The sequence below is a fragment of the Platalea leucorodia genome (assembly GCF_965183815.1).
Source record: "Platalea leucorodia genome assembly, chromosome: 7".
Lineage (NCBI taxonomy): Eukaryota > Metazoa > Chordata > Aves > Pelecaniformes > Threskiornithidae > Platalea > Platalea leucorodia.
In genome coordinates, this window is record NC_138829.1 from 39,215,142 (window position 1) to 39,232,022 (window position 16,881).

The 16,881-nt window shown below is 45.3% G+C and overlaps 1 protein-coding gene across 3 annotated transcripts in view; it reads right to left on the minus strand.

Moving 5' to 3' along the window:
• Window positions 1-16,881, minus strand: part of ACTN1 (actinin alpha 1) — a 92,099-nt gene that overhangs the window by 6,049 nt on the left and 69,169 nt on the right. For all 3 annotated transcript variants that reach the window (XM_082318561.1, XM_082318560.1, XM_082318559.1), the window contains exons 9-18: window positions 12,138-12,230; window positions 10,744-10,974; window positions 10,061-10,208; window positions 9,310-9,460; window positions 6,759-6,867; window positions 6,135-6,275; window positions 3,962-4,144; window positions 3,083-3,217; window positions 2,046-2,225; window positions 980-1,126 (exon numbers count right to left, since the gene is read on the minus strand). In XM_082318561.1, the coding sequence (XP_082174687.1) occupies window positions 980-1,126; window positions 2,046-2,225; window positions 3,083-3,217; window positions 3,962-4,144; window positions 6,135-6,275; window positions 6,759-6,867; window positions 9,310-9,460; window positions 10,061-10,208; window positions 10,744-10,974; window positions 12,138-12,230 (1,518 nt within the window). The remainder of the gene's footprint in view (window positions 1-979; window positions 1,127-2,045; window positions 2,226-3,082; window positions 3,218-3,961; window positions 4,145-6,134; window positions 6,276-6,758; window positions 6,868-9,309; window positions 9,461-10,060; window positions 10,209-10,743; window positions 10,975-12,137; window positions 12,231-16,881) is intronic.

Here is a 16,881-nt window from a genome sequence, read left to right on the forward strand (position 1 = left end):
TCTGCATTATCATTCAGACTGTTGTGGAGGGAGGGGCAAACGATATGGAGGTCAAAATATGAAATCTACAGGGCTTTATGGGTCCCTCTGCTAAGAAAAGAAGCCATGGTTTTCATTTTTCTTGGGCAGCTAGAGAACGGCTGAAACAGCCAGTGTTCAGCAATCTGAACATGTTGCCAATCTCTGAGGGCAGGCTGCAGCCCTGTTCTCTGGAGACCTTTCAAACAGTCTGGCGGGTACAGCAAGTGGTGGAGAGCAACACATACTTGCATCACTGACTTAGTATCTCTGCAGGCTGCTCTGGATTTCTAGACAACATTGAAGGGGTTGATAATGGAGCTGGTTTCAGGCTTGGGCTGCTGTCTCTGCTTCCCTGCATGACACCTTTGTGATTCGGGTTGTAGAAGAAAGAGCGGCAGACAGGCTGGCAAATTGAGGGGAGGAGAATTTCCTTTAAGGAATTCCTTTCTTATTGCACCCGTTAGTGCCTCGGCATGTATTTCCATAGTAAGGCAAGGCAGGCTTTACATTAGGGTTTATCTACATCATGCAATGCCGTGGTGTGTATAGATCCTTCTGTTTGCTCCATAAAAGAGCAATACTGTTTTTTTCAATAACGGTTTATGTGATGATATGTCAGAGTGGAGGACAGCTGCTCCAAAGAATTTTATAAATCCGGATAATCTGCTCTCTGGAGAAGATGGGGTAAAGATCTAATTTCCTAAATAATTTCAAACTTTTCCATACTTCAGCTTTATCAGGAAACTTAGCAGTTTCCTGTGAAGATATACTTCTCCTCCCAGCCTAATGATCACTTAGCAGTCTTCACAGGAATAACTGCTCCACAGAAGTAGTTTTTTAAAGAATGAAACGTCTTCTGTTGATCTAGTTTTATCACAGTGACCGTTTGTTTTTTATTGCACTGCACAGTCTACATAGAAGCTTGTAGCTTACGAAGCTGCAGTCAGCACTGACTTACCCTGTCGAAATGGTTGAAAGAAGCCCGGAACTCGTTCATCTGTTCCTGGCTGATTCCTTTGGCATCACGGGTCAGAATCTGGTTTTCCACTTCGTTGATGGTTCTAGCAATTGTTGTTAGTAACTGCTCCCAGCCAACTCGGATATGCTGGAAAAAGAGGACAGGACAATTTCTAAATTAAAAAGTAGTTCTTCTGCCTCTGAGGCCAGTGCCACTTGTTGCAAATTAAAATGATCCTGGTGGCTGAGGCAGAAGAAGTCCATGTGCTCAGAAAAGCTTCCTTCTCATCTGCAGCGTGAGCCAACCAGATGTTTAAAATCTGAATTTTGACTGAAAATTTTGATATTGAAGAGACCAATTGCTGATCTTAAGAAAATCTTGGTTCTATTGCAAAGTTCCTTTGCCTTGTCAGAGCAACATACTGGAGGCCTTTAACACAAATGAGAATCAAACCCAGTGCTTCTAGGACTTAGTTGGGCAGAAAACTCTCCTTACCAAGAAAATAAATAAATCACAGTCCTTGGAAGACACTGGTGCTCCGCTGCCTCTGCTGTTGCTTAATGGAGAGCTGGCCAGAAACCAAAGACAAGTTTCAAAGCCGTCTGTGTTCTGCTGGATTCATGTTGAACTCAGATTGGTTCCAAGAAACCTCACATTGTCAACAGAAAGCCAGACTCCGATTTTTAAAAAGCTTTTCTTGGACTTTTTTCTTCTGCCAGGCTGTGGCAGCTCAAAATCACCAGCACTCCCCTGGTCTTTCTAATCCCAGCTAATAGGCTGCCACAATCGGGTGGCAGGAGAAACGAGACCAGCCAATTTTTCAAGCAATACTGTTTATCTCATTCAGGTTATTTCCATTGTCTGTATTTGGAAGTACATTGGAATGGGTTGGCATGAAGTACAGCAAGGCAAAAAAAAAAATTCAGCACCATGTTGTTGCATGCTTGGCCACATTGTCAAGCTCTCCATTTTCCTGAGAACCACAACACGTTGCCAGAGCTAGATGTAGCTGATGCTAACTGGCCACAGCAGATGAGGCTGGCTGATCTGCTGCCAAAACTTTTACCTCCATGGTGTAGTTGGTGTGCTTGTTGTCAAAGATAAGCGCTTCCTGGATCTGTTGGTGGTCTCCTTCCAACTGGTCAATCTTTGGTTTGTAATTCACAATGCTTTTCTCATACTGCCGCAAGTGGTTGAGCTGGTCCTCCAGGGTCCCATGCATCTCTATTGAAATGCGGCCAATCTCCTGCATTAGCAAAGCCAAAAGAGTTAGACCCCATTGGAAGGACAAGCCTCAACATGCTTGACATATATTGCAGCTATTTCACACTCACACAGGATGATGATTAAAAAAAAAAAAAAAAAAATCTCTTGGAGCAGTTACTTTAAATGAGCCGAGACAGTGTCAGCAAAAATTTTAGCAGAGCCCTGAACATTTTCCAAGTGAGTTGAGTCACGAGATGTGTCTAATACAAGGATACAATAAAAAAAAAAAAAAAAAAAGGAAACTGCAGTCCATAAGCTTGTAATGTACCAAGCCAGATCTTTTTCTGATGTACTGTCTGCCACTTAGTACCTTCATACAGACATATTTCTGTAATTGCTCTCTTCTTTACAGCTCCTGCCATCAGTAATAGCTTCATATTTTTCCATTTCATCAACTCCAATTCCTTTAACGTAAATCTTACCTAAAGAGAGAAGATCTCCCTTAAAAATATGTCTCCTCTGCTGATGTTTGATGTGCTAATTGTATTTGTTTTGTTGCATGTATCAAGACCATTGCTGTGAAAGCAATTACACAAATTATGCTTCTGATGCAGGGTCTTTAACTTGCTGCGTATAAACACAACTCTAGTAAAATACCAGTGTTCCCCATTTTAAGTCATGTTTTTAATCTCTGTACTAAAGAGTTAGGGGAAGAAAAGTACAAGCACTTCAGTAACCAATATCAATCTTGGGATTCTCCATGTTTGCTATGAAAGTTTCTCTTGCTGTAACCCAAAGGAAGAGCGACTGTGACAGTGGTCAAGAAAGACCAAGGATAAGAATATCAGTGAGGATCACAGAGGAAAACAGACTGTTTCAAAATGAGCAAAGCACTACCTCCATCTTGGTCTGGATCCAGGGTCCAATGACATTTGCCTGTGCACCAAACTGTTTACGAAGTCGTTCATTTTGCTGCTGGCGAGCATGTTCTTCCATCAGGGCTTGATCCCTTCTGGGAACCAGTTGCCGCACCTACGGCAAAGAGTAACAAAGTGTGCAGTTTACACATACAAAAGCACATGTATAGCAAATGTAGAAATTGCCACAAGGAAGGGAGGAGTGGGTGTTTGCACTGAAAACAAGCAGTCATATGGTTTAGGACATGGTGGGAAGGCTCGTGGAATGTGAATCCTATCTGCTGTAGGATGCACACTGCAAACTCAGCTCAGCCCATGGAAGACCAGAAGCAGCTTCCATTCACTACTCGGGTTTTTGGTGGCTCACGTTAACTGAATTGCAGGAACCTGTTCAGATCTCACTTTGGTGATCTCATTTGGTAGTAAGAACCATCAGCACAGCTGGTACACAGAGTAGCTACTCTTTTAGGATAACAGCAAGGGAAGGCTACTTGGCTGAGGAGATAAAACATCTGAAGGATTGAATGGTGAAAAAGGATACCGACTCACATGCCATATTTACTTGCTTGTCAGATCAAATGAGGACTGAAAACCTCAAAGCTTTTAATTGAGCATCTTTCATTATAAAAATAGCAAGGAAAAAGGAATCTGACACCCCTTAGGCATTCATATGAAAGATCTCTTCCACTTTCCAAGCACATAGCAATTGAGCTGAAAACAAATGACCAAAAAAGAAAAAAAAAAGCTCAGCAGTAAGCACGAGAGGGTAACTGAAGAGTAAATAATCCACTTCCTGGGGCCCCACTGACAGAGCAGCGGCATCCTCCCACACTAACTTGCAAGGCTGGAAAGAACTCACATGTTCCCATTTGCCATTGATCTCGTGTGGGGTGATCGTAGTGTAAGGATTCGTTCCTGCCATGTTGACATGGTATGTCTGGACAATCTTTGAGACTTCATTGTGGATTCCCAGGATGGCCTGTCGTTCCTTGTCGGCATCTGGCAAAGTGGCTTTGAACTGTTCGTGGGCTGTGGTCAATCCCTGCAGAAGAAAGGCAGCAGCAAAGGGAGGGCAAGAGCATTAGTCACTGAATAGCCTCTTCAGCAAATGTATCCCTGCAGAAGTAACTGCAAAAGCTTACATATTCCCAGGATACAAAGCAGGCTACTCTAATACACTTTTCAGGTTCTCTCAGCATCACTAAACAGGCTGGTTTAAGTAGTTAAATGATGTGAAGGCTCGTTTTCCCTCTGTTTCTGTCCTATGTTGACCAGTGAGAGAGATCACATCCCAAAAAATGGTGGAATAATTCTGGCTCATAATGTAGGGAGAACTATTTCTCCAACACTGCTCAGTGACTCCCTGTCAGCCCCTTTGGGAAGAAGATCTGACTACTAGCATTACTGTAAAGCAGTCATCTCTCACTAGTATAAATGCACCATGTTTTTCTTCTCCCACCAGGTACGTACTAGTTCTACACCTAAGATAATGCCAGATGAATAATATGAGTCAGATTCAGTCTGATCAGAGTCAGTTAGAACTAGGTGAAGGTCTTCCAGCCAACAGCAAACTTGTACAGGGAACATATACTCCTGCTGCTGAATAACAGCTCCTTCTCCCTGTACACAACAGGCCCTTTCTGTTCCCCATCTTGCTGCGGTGCCCAGATTGTCCTCCAAGGACCGATGGTGGGGGCATGCTTGCTGGTAGTTTGTGGACAGCTGACAAGCCAATTGGTCCTGGCTCATCTCCCACTGCTTCTACAGGCCTTTAAGGTACTTCGTCCCAGAAGCCTGGAAGATCAAGACTAGGGAAGCAAACACAGGGAAAAAGGCAGCAAAATGAATGGGGGATAGAGAGGCATGTGCAGGGATAATCAAGGGAACAGTGTGGACAGAAGAGGGAATGAAAGTAAACCGCATGATTGACCACTCTCTTACAACACACACACTGTGTAACTACTTTTTGTAAAATTGCTTCCTTACGTGGTGACTCATTACTTTGCAGCTGCTGCGGTGGCCACAGAGATGTAATGCAAGTCTGGGGGGGCTGGGAAAGATACTGCAAACAGTCACAAAGAGATGATGGAAGTGTTTAAATGCTGTTCAGATTTGTTCTGCATTATGAAAGACTTAATGAACTCTTTTGTTCAGGAGGGAAGGGTGGAAGAAACAAGTAGCAGCTCAGTAACAGAGCTGATACCAGGCTATGACTATTTCACTACTCCTCCGCCCCTCTGGCTGCCTAGTGTCCCCTGTTGGTCCCCCATTTCCTGCCTCATTGATGGCTACGTTTCTGTTAGGCATTCCTGCAAAGAGCTGACTTGGATTCTTTTCATGAGCCCATCAAGCAGGAGAAATAGAAGTGCCCACTGCAACCCAGGGAAGAGTAATTCCTGCTCTCAAAGGTCTGAAAATTACCTGTAGATACCTCAAGCTGCTTTTTTAACACCCTTTCAGAAGGGGGAAAACTGAGATACTGTCTCTGTTGTCTTGCAGGAGGCAAGATGACTTTTGCTTCAAATGGTAATCCACCACCAAAGTAGACAATTGTGATTTTTCTTCTGCTCAGCACCGAAACCCAGCTGGCAGCTCAACAACTGTCCTTATGGCACATCCTATCACATAGGACCAAATGACCTGGACATAACCTTACATGGGACAACTGACCTGCAGAACCTGTGAGTAGCATTAAGCTTTGCTCATGTGGGTTAAAAAAAACCCACAAGACCCTAAAAGATTCTCTCAATTTTCAGGCTTTCAGTAATAAGACTTTGGAGTTACACTGAAAAATCTACTTTCAGTTCTTTGTGTCCAGCTAGGATGGTGTGAGCACGTTTCATACCTATTCAGATCCAGTTTTTTGGAGGAAATAAAGGAAAACCATACTCCTTTTTGTTTCTCTTGCTAAGGCTCACTCACTAGAGCAGAAGCACCAGAACATGACCTACAAATTCAGCACCACTAGGAATCCAGGAGACCCCTCACTTCTCTCTATCCTAGCCTGACTGGTGCAAATGACTGCTCTGTACCTGGATCTCCTCAATGGTGTGAACAATGAACGTGTCCTGCAGGTCCTCCATGGCCCCTTCCATCCAGTTATTGAAAGGGGCAGCTCGTTTGGCATATTCCAGATACAACTGGTCAATTGTTTCCAGTAGCTTCTCTGTCCTCTGGGCATGCACAAAAAAGAAAGAAAATCAGGAAAGATGGTTAGAGAAGAATAATCACATAGGTATGTGGGTTGTCTGAGCTACTCGTTCCTTTCAGACCTCCTTGGTGCTCCCAGGATGGCACTACAGTAAAAGTTTCTCTGCTGTTAAGAGATTACACAGGATGGATTTTTTCCTCCGAGGGAAAAATCTGAGGTCCTTTGAAATAAAACAAAACAAGGACAGACTTTTCAAGCAGAACAAAATTACAAAACACAGAAAAGTAGCAATAAATCAATAGCCTGAGCAAACGAATGGCACCATAATTAGGCTGTAATGGGAAAAGCAGGCTAAATATACTGAAATGTAGCCCCCGTTTACATTCTGGGATGTTCTAGGAGTGCACAAAAGAGCAGAAATTGGTTGTTCATGCCCACTGCAGCTTGCTTCCCACAAATGACCTACCCACATAATCCCAAAGGTCCAACTTGTAACAATTCTCACCTCCAAGGCTTCTCTACGTTTCTGGGTTAGGGCACCCAGATTATCCCACTGATCACAGATCTTCTGGCACCTGGCATTGACACTGGGAGAGTCGTAATAGTCCAGCTCACTATAAGGGGTGGGGAAAAAACAACAAGAAGTCAAATAAAGACCTTTTGGAGAAGAAAGAGAAACCCATTAGAAACCTTTATCAGCCTTGAGGACAGATTCAGACAAAAAGCCCATGGTCTCTGCAAGTAAAGTGAGCCAGGATGACAGCAGTATCTAGTTTTGGAGACACTGTATGTTACGGTACATCAAACAGCACAGAACAGGAAGAAAAACAACCACCACCCAAGGCCTCAACAAACACTGGTGCTGGCTGCCTGATGGGAGTAACTTGGCACTGGGGGAAGGGAGCATAGACTTTTGCTCAAGCTGGGAATAAGCAGATTATGAGCAGAGCAATATGCCCCTGTATTCTGCTTAAGAACATCATGCAGGCTAACTACGTGCACCCTGTACATCAGAATGGGCAGCAAAGACTTTATTATGAATACAAAGAAACTGCTTAAGATCGTTCTAAGAGTTGCATAGTATGGGTGGCAAGCAATAGCTAAATTACCCAATCCATTAATTTATTTAGGACAATCCGAGAATTACAGTGTAGGTTTCTCTCCCATATGCCTGACAGTGAGTACTTTGCCGAGATATCTATAGGCTGGCACTCATGGAAGACAGGCTCGTAAGAGTATGGCTGGGGAAAGGAGAGCACGGAGGTAAACTGAAGCTTGTGGTCCTGTATTGCTTTGTGGTCTTAGTTCTGCACATGGTCAAAGAGGGAGAAACCTGCAGGCAAGAGGGAGACCAGCCAAGATGGGAAGTGTCAGCCTCAAAAGAGAAAGCAGAGTAACTCACTGGGCTACTGAGTGACCCTGGGCCATTTGATCAGCATTTCTCTAAGCATTAATGCAGGTTTAAACAGTTTCCTCTTGCCTCCGCTAGCCTTGTTTCTTCCCACCATTGTATTGCCCTCCTGAGGCGTGTGGGCACAACTGTTGGTGGAGTCTTGCGGTAAACTAGTCAGGAAACTGATTTGGGCTAAAAATAACTTCTTTGCTGGGTTTTTAATCCAGATCAGTTCCTTGATCTACTTTGCTGCAGAGCCAGCACTGCAGATGAAAGAACTGCTTCTGAAAACCTGGCTCATAACGCACCTGTGATGGACCACTACTGCTGGGGAGGGGAACGTGCCATGCCCCCTAACATGCCTGGCATGGGCAGCTGCAGCGGCTTCCTCCAGACCCTCTCCATCTCCCTGGCAGTGTATCTCTGGGGGAGAAATGAGCTCAGCCATGGTTTTTCAGTGCGTGGCCTCTTTGCTGATATGGAAGATGGCTTTTGGAAGGATGTCTGAGCCCGCTGTTCTCACACTTTGGAAGAAATCACCTCTCCCCCAGTTTACGGCCCAGCCTTCCCTGTTGCTCTTAGAGCCACAGCTGCTTTGGCTGGCACGTAGCATGTGCTTTGGAAGTGGCAGGTCAGCTAATGCTTGCTGACTAGCCAGCCTCGGTTTTAATCTTACTGACATGGAGGATTGCCTTGAACCCTCCTCCTTTTCCAAGGTCAATCCTCCAGTGGACAAGGGAGCAATTCCGTAAATCTGTGTTGTTAAAAGAGATAATGATCTTGATCCAATAATCCTGATTTTTTAGAGAAAAACAGTCCTTCAACCCAACAGTACTGATCTTAGTCCAGACGCTAACTTGAGATAGGCCAGTGTGATATATAAATATTTTTAAAACAGAAAACAAAGTCAAAGCCAAGTTGTTCAGACTGTTTTTGCCAAGAAACATGCAGGGTTTCAAAATCTCTCTCCCTGTGCTGCAGAGGCAACTATCTCTAGCAATCAACCTCCTGCCCTGAGGAGACCCCATTTCTCCTGGTAACCTGCATCACTCGTCACTCCAGGAAAAGGAGTGGCGGTGAAGGTTTCCAAGCCGGATGAAGCGGGGAGGGAGCTGAGCTGCTATGAGGGTACCCTGGAACAAGTGCCAACAAGAGTGCACACGGTGCAGTACTCCTGGGCCAAAGGGCCCGGGGTGGCAGCAGAGGCCACGATGGGCTCAAGCATCAGTTTTTTTTCCTGCCAGAATAAGAATTTTTTTTATAAAAGAGAGCAAACTGAGAGCCTGCTGTCCTCTGCCATTTCCTTCTGTTCCTAGAATAGTATGACGGCGTTACAACTCTGAAACCTAGCAGGCGCCAGAGGCAGGTCAGACTCTTTAGGAAAGTGTTCACAGTAGCATAACGAGCTAGAAGAGGATGGAAACTTGGCTTGGGAATATAATTCTGCCGCCCCCTCATCAGCACCCACGACTCATCCATTCTCTGGCCTGCACTTCTGGTGCATCCGGATACTGGAGAGCAGTATCCTAGATACTGTTTGGAAACACTGGGACTTCCCGACATTTTTGTATGGGGATTGATTTATGGCTCTCCAGAGGGCAGAGGGCAAAGCTGATTAAGCCTCTCCGGCCCCAAGGATGGGACGTGCGCTGGGGTGCCGTACTTCAGCTCTTGTGCAATAGCGGCAATCTGTTCCACGCGGTCCTGGTGTGCAGCCAGGTCGCTCTCAAAGGCCTCGTGTTTCTTCAGCAGGGCCTTTATCTCCGAGAGGGTAGCAGTTTCGTAATCCTTCTGCTGCAGCATTGCTTCCTTACCTGGGGAGGGAGCCAAAGGACAAGAGAATGAAGGACAGGACCCAATGCCCCCAAAGCCAGCTCCCAACCCACCCAGGCAGCCCCGGAGGCCCTCAAAAGGGCATCTGCCCCACTCCAGACACCCTGCCCGAGGCTTTCCCTCATGTGTGCTGGCCTATCCAGCTCACTTTCAATCCTTGCTTTCAAACCACGCAGCGTGAGTTTGCCATTAACAACAGAGAAGGGCACATAGTGCAGCTCAAGCCAGTGCTGTCACAGTTTACACTGGACTTGTCTCAGTATGTGCACACTGGGCTATGCTGGTCCTGTAAATGCCAACTGTAGCATTTACTGTATGGTAAGTTTTCCTCTGCTCTGTAGCTCTTTTCTACCCAAAGTTCTCACTTTGCAACAGTTAGGGAATGTCGATGTGGCTGCATAATGTAGCAGAATAGAGATCAAGCTGATTTTCATACATTATTTCCTAATAAAATAAGAAATGAACCTAGCATTCTCAAGAAGAAAATCTCATGGAAGGATCTATGCACGGATCCATCTCTTCCTCCCTGCATAACGGACAGCACTATGTCAGGCAATAGGAAGCATGTAGGTTGGCATTACCATCTGTCCAGGACTCATGAATGGATGCCTTCTGCCGGAACTTCTCTGCCAGGTGATCCAGCCTCTCTAGCCTCCGGATCTCATTCAACAACCACTCCTCATAGCCCTTCTCAGCCTGCTCTAGGCCACCCCAGGCATTGTTTATATCCTAGGGACAGGAGCACGAGAAGAAAAGACATGTTAGAAGATGGGGGGGAAGATGTAAGTCAGCATTAGTCTCCATGAGCTACATGGCTCCAATTGGTTGGAGGGAGTGGATGTGGCCTTTTAATCTCACAGGGCTGTGTAGACAGGTCAGGAAGATGAAGTGCCAGAGTTAAGATAAGCAGGACTAGCAGTGTCAGGATACACCTGTCTGCATGAGAATCCCTCTCGAAACACTTCCCCATGTGAAACTTCAACAAAACCCAACCATTTTTCAATTAGAAAAAATGAAAGGCACCCAGACATCTCCTCATAAAGGCATGCAACTTGTGAAGAGCGTCAGAGTCTGGTTTAGATACAGGGAAGCAATGATCGCTTGATCCTCTTTTATTATGGTTTCACTCAACCATATTCTGTAGGGCTCCTACCACAGAGTAGCTCACTCTGAAGGTGGGCATGGTCTGCCCACCCATGGGCAGAAAAGGAGTCCCATTTTTTAGGCATGGTTGGGGTATATACAAGCAGTTACCCCCACTCACCGAGACCATTTTCCCTTCTGAAGGCATGAAGGCTGGCCTGTTGCTGAGCCGCAGCTTGGTCTGCAAGGTGTTGAAATTGATCTCAAGTTGGCACTTCTCTTGGACCTTGGGGGGCTTGTGCAGGCGGCGGTAGTCCCGGAAGTCCTCCAGTTTCTGCTGCATGGCTTGCATGGTGTTCTCTGGGGCCCGGTTCTCCAGCCACGGGATGGTGCGACGGATCCACTCCAGCAGCTAGAAAGAGCAATGATGAGACACCTTGAACTGAAAATTGTGTGAAAACTACAGGTGTTGCTCTGATCTCATTAGGGACCATTTACTTTCATGTTTGCTGTCAGAAAGATTCTGCCACCAGCAGGGCTTGTAAAGAAAAGTTTGCCAGCTTTTTTGGAAGTACTTTGTTTTTTTTTTTTTTTTTTTAAACGAGCAGCTCATTCTCTGCCACACTAAGTAGTACTGCTTGTTGCAGCACTGCCAATCCAACATGCTTAAGGCATAGCTTTCGAACAATCAGGACCAAACTTATATCCTCAGATTATGCTAAAGCCTTAGAGTTTTGCTGGACTGTTGCATAACTAAAGGATGCTGTAAGTTATATTATCTCCAAAAGAGCCTGACAGGAGAAATCGAGTTCTTGCCCCCAGTTACACTTTTCCCACTTTAGCTTCCTTGAAGCCAGTGTTGCTCTTTGAATAGCCCTCCTTCGCAAACCTATTGGGGAGCCCGCAAAACGCTAATGCAATGGTCAGTCTGTAGTGTGAGTGGAGTAGTGTCCTATGCTTTTCAGACCAGGCTGAAACCAGGCTCATGGGCTATGTCCGCCCTTCTGTTCTCCACCTTCCCCTCCCTACTTCCACAAACATACTCCAGTCCACATTTGGTCATTTCTATAGTTTCACAGCTATCAGTCTGTCAGCCTTCTCAGTTAACCACAGCAGCCTCCAGCTTGTATCTTACACAGATTCTTTCCAACTATCAGCAAATGCATATTTCTTTGCTCAATTACCTCTAACTTCCATTCTCTCTAATCCAGTTCCTGACTTCTGCAGTATATTGGCATACAATTTGCATGAAAGATGCTATGAAGCTGTATAGTCCTGAGGAATGCAAGTTAAACCAGCTTGATTTTTTCCTTTAATTTTAGCATTTCTGCAGCCACTCTTAATAAAGTGAGAAACTCAAAGCTGCTCTATGGAAGCTTTCTGTTTTAAAGTAGACTGCTCTTGCCTTTAAGGTAAGTTCGATCTTTCATTTTTCTCAAGCTAGAAGGGGGAAAAAAAAAGAATCTTCCAGGGAAACATGGGCCAACAGCAGTCCCCAAGATTAGCTATCAGCATTAAATACAATTCCTTTCCACATACCACCACCCAGAAACCAACAGCACCATGGACACCTACATCACTGGCCAGTTTTTCGTAGTCTTCCATGAGCTGTTCGTTTTCTTGGTTGACTGCCAGCACCTTGCAGATACGATTTGCTGCTGTCTCCGCCTGACGAAGAGAAGAAAAACAGAAAAAGGGAAAAGTGTGAAAAAAAAATAAAATAAACCAAAGCTTGCAGCTTAGCTTCCTGCTACATACCTGCGGGTAAAGTCTCCTGCCCTTGGCTCTAGCAACCTGTCTGTGCTTCAAAACATCTGTCCTGACCTCTTTGCTTTCCCTCTGACCTTCTATAATAATTTATTTTTCCCTTCTCAGGTGAATACATTCCTTCAGAAATTCTCAGCTCTACTGATCCCACCCGACGTGCTGTGAGACAACCATATTTCTATGCCTTTTCTGAAGCTGCTGCTATCAGAGGGACCCTGGCTGCCTCTTTGCAAAGACAGGGGGTTTCTGCCACCTCCACTCCCCTCACCAGCATTCAGAGCTGCAACACCAGTAACTAAGTGGTGTCAAGCTGATAAGACTCTCTACATGCTTTTACCCCAGGAAAGAACTACCTAAACAGAATTAATCCATAGACTGGACTTTGGAGAATTCCTGATTTTGTTTGGAGGATAAAGTGGTAGATACTCCTCTTAACCTTAAATTCTGACCAGCAGAGCTGCCTTTCAGCTTTCACTGTATTTCTGGCACTCATTGCAGGGCCACCTCCTCCAGCGTCTTGCCGCATGACACCTACCATGTATTCAGGGTCTCATGATCCAGCTGAGGACTTTTTTTTCCCCTTTCTGGGTAATCTTTCTGCTTACTCTCCTAAAACAAGTCTCACTAAAAAAGAGCCTGTTGTTACTATTTAGTTTTGTTTTGGTTTTTTTTTTCGTTGTGGGATGAAAACCTTTTTCTCTGCAGGGAGCTGAGCATGTTAAAACATGAATTTGGAACAAAGTAAGGATGAGAAAAATCCCAGCTATGAACTCAGGAGCAATCGGTCTGCCCTGGAGTGCCATGCATGTGTTTGGCACTGGGAACATACAGCAGGCTGATCCTTGCACAGCATGTATCTGTGGATATCAGCTCCTTTTATCACTACCATGGTGATGCAATGCCACAAAGCCTTGAAGGACGTGCCCCTGTGGTGGGTATCAAGGGATTGCTCAGCACCCTCTTACCACAGTACAGCTATTGCCCTGGTGCCTGGGGAAGATGCTACAGCTACCCACAGGACCCCTATGGAGTAGTCCTCCTTACAGAGGCTAAGTGGAGATGGAGAGGGCACATGCCAACACTACAACAGACCAATTGCAAATGCTGTGTCCTGCCTTAAAACTATGTGTGGGACGGATGCCAAAAGAAGTTTTGCTGAGCTTATTGCTGGCAATTTTCAACTATTTTCTATTTTTAAACGACCTTTATTATCTGTTTATTCAATCTCCAAAGCCATTTGAGAAAAAACCTCTAGTTTTTGCAGCTGATGTGAGGCAGCAAGAATAGCAATAAAGTCATAGGCTGTACGGTGATGTATGGATTGCTAAGGTCCCAAGGGATCTGGCAATCTTATTCATTTGTAAGAAGCTGTAAAAACCGTATATTCAGTCAGCTGTCCCTTCACTAAAGCAGGCCAGCTAGCAGATACACAGATATTAACCAATTTAAAACACAACAGAGGGACCCGTACAGAAGAAAGAGCAATTTCATTTAAAAAAAAAAAAAATCTGTAAAAAGTGCAAACAATGGTTACATTTAAAAAAGCTTGTTCTTTGATCTGTTTTTAACTAAAGTTTGTACTTTAATGGAGTGCTTTTTGATACCCAGAGAAAACTTTATAGACATGGGACTAAATAGTATGTCAAAAAGACACTGCCAGAGCCCTACCATGATGTGCCTAGTGGCTGTAGGGAACTGGTGGTGCCAAACATTCATCTCAGTTGTCCCAGGAGAAGAGGTCCCTGCACACTCTTAACTTCCTTCTTTTTACACTCCAGGAGCTCACTGCAGCAGCAGCCAGCTGTGCAGGAGGGACCCCATTGCGCGTAGGCATATTTACATGTATCCGACAATAGATTTCCTCCAGCTGCCCAAGTTTTTAAATGTCTGTGTGTGTATATGCGTTGAACATCTGTCCAAACACAAAAGCCCTCTGAATGTCAGCAATTATGACATTACTTGTATTATCCTAACAGCTGAAGTGTAGAGGCTTTCTCTCCCCTACTAGTACTTGCTTCTCAACGGTTCTTGCCTACTCCAGACTGCGCTACGCAACAGGGTGCTGCTGCAGCAGCAGGAAAGGCTCTGTGGCCGCTATCACCACTAATGTCACGAGCAACGCATTACACTGCCTTGGTCTGAGCAAGGGAGGACAAAAGGTAACCTCCACAAATACCTTCCACACTGTTGCTAATGAGCTGATCTGCGGTGATGGCAACCTCAGTGAAACACCTTCAGGTAAAAGAAGAGTGGCACCCTAAGACGTCTATATGAGGCCAAGGCAGCTCCCCCTACACCTTCATTAGTGGAATGGAAAAAGCCATTTTGGCTTCCTCACACTGCTAAAGGCAATGATACATTTAGGATGCTCATGCTGGCTCCAAACAAGCCAGGGTGTCCACAATGCATGGAGCAGCACTGAGAAGATACACCATCCTGGGGTCTGGAAGCTGCATATCTGTATTTTCAGAGAACCTGTGTGAGCTGATCAGCTTCAGTGCAGCGTCGTGCTGACACATTATATTGCACTCAGAGACCGTGGGGAGGGCAAGCCCAGGGCATTCTGCTCGATACCACACTGCTGTGTGATATGCATGTGCTGTTTGGTGGACTCAAAATGGAAATCTGAATAGCCAGAGTAGCAGTAATTTATCTGCATTTTGTCTTTTCTGTATTTCTCAACCCTGATTTGGGCTGCTTAGGATGGAAGTGGAGTTATCTGTCTCTCAAGCTCATGGATCCAGGTCTCTTTGCTGAGGAGGATCATAAAGGAAGGCATTCCCACAGTGCACTACATAGGGAAAATGCCTGCCTGTTGGTGTCCTCTGGCCTCAGAGGACCACTCCAGAATACTGTATGCCAAACACAATCTCTTAATAAAATGGTAAAACATTAGTTAAAAATTTTCAACCCCGAAATCAAGTTTACAAAATATTAAGCCAACCAGTAGTTGCATGCATTTAGTGTGAAAGTCAGAAGCGGTTAGAAAACAAGCAAACCAACCAAAGCAAGTACACCTACAAATATATATATATATAAAAAAATGGCATAAAGAAAAAGCAGCCATCTACACACACGTCAGGCTGGGGACCCTGTACCTTCAAAGGCTCAGTATAAGAGAGTGAAAGAAGCAGAAAGCGGCTCATGGGACTTCCCCTTCAGGACTGGTGGCAGTAATGAAAAATCTGAATGAAAAATGGAGCGATATCACAGTAAGTCACCTAACCATGCACGAGGCAGCAACACATTACAATCTGGGCTGGGGCTTGTACTCAGTAACCATTTTGCACTTGCCCGGGGGTTTGAATCTGTGTCACTCAGCAGCTGGCTAATGTACGGCTAGGGCAGCTCCAAAAAGGAGCTGTGCCCCTCCTGCCAGCGCACAGTTGAGTTGCTGGCCCATCAGGACTGCTAAAAAATTAATAAATTAAGTCTTTAATCTTCCCTATAAGCCAGTTAGACTACATGGGATTGAAGCTTTAATAACCAAGAAGCTCTATCTCTAGTTCTTGCCCCAGCTACTTGGTTCAGGTCCTGAGGGAGTAAAAGGTTGTTTTCAGTTATCCCAGGAGACCTAGCATCCACCTAAATTGCTGATGAGAGCACGGGACCTGCTAAGCAAGTTTCCAAATCGTGGAATGGGCGCAGAGAGAAGAGGAAGGGATTGGCAAAGGGCATGGCTGCTCCTGCAGCAGGCCACAGCCTTCCTCATATTGTGGTTTGCTGTTTCCTCAATCTGGAGTTCTTCAGGTTAAGCAGACAGCATGGAGCAGTCCCTCAGGGGCACCTGGCAAACAGCAGGTCTTATCACTCGGCTGGCATGAGTTCCGAGACTACAGTCTTCCTGGGCAAGTATCAGCTGGCTGGAGCTCGCAGCCTGGTCTTAAGGGTTTTGAACTATTCACAAAGCAGGATCCTAGCAGAAAAGTCATGACTACACAAATTATGCCGAACGGGCAAGTCTACTGCACTGCTGTGGGACATATTCCCAGTTCCTTGGAAACAAGACAGTATCACGTAATTTATATGAGACAGGGCAGAGAACAAAAAGCTTGAACTAAAGAGCTGCTCCCTGGAACCTACTGCCAGCATCAGCATGGCATCTGCATCAATGCTGTGACCATCGGCCCTGCTTTGTATAAAAGAGACGGACTCTTCCTGGAGTCAAGTTAGCCCTCAAGCTGGGCAACACATGGACCGTGTCTCAAATAGAAAAGGCCTAGTGAGAGAAAGAAGTTGAGGCTGGGGGAAACAGGGAGATTTTACATCTGTCTGTAACATGAAGAATGCAGTCTTCAACTTCGGATTTTATTGTTCCAAAGCCTACAATCTGAAATTAGCAGTAATCTTGTGGACAGGCTGCAGCCCAGCCAGGCTATGGCACGGAAGGAAAGGATGGACCTTTTTCTTCTATTCAAAGGACTGCAGGGAAATTGCTGTTTTGGAGGAAGTTTGCCCAAAGGCGAACTGTGGCTATTTGGTTCCTCTGAGGACAAATGTCCCGATGCCAGGCAAAGAGACTTTGGAGTAAAGAGGAAGCAGAGGGAGAAGG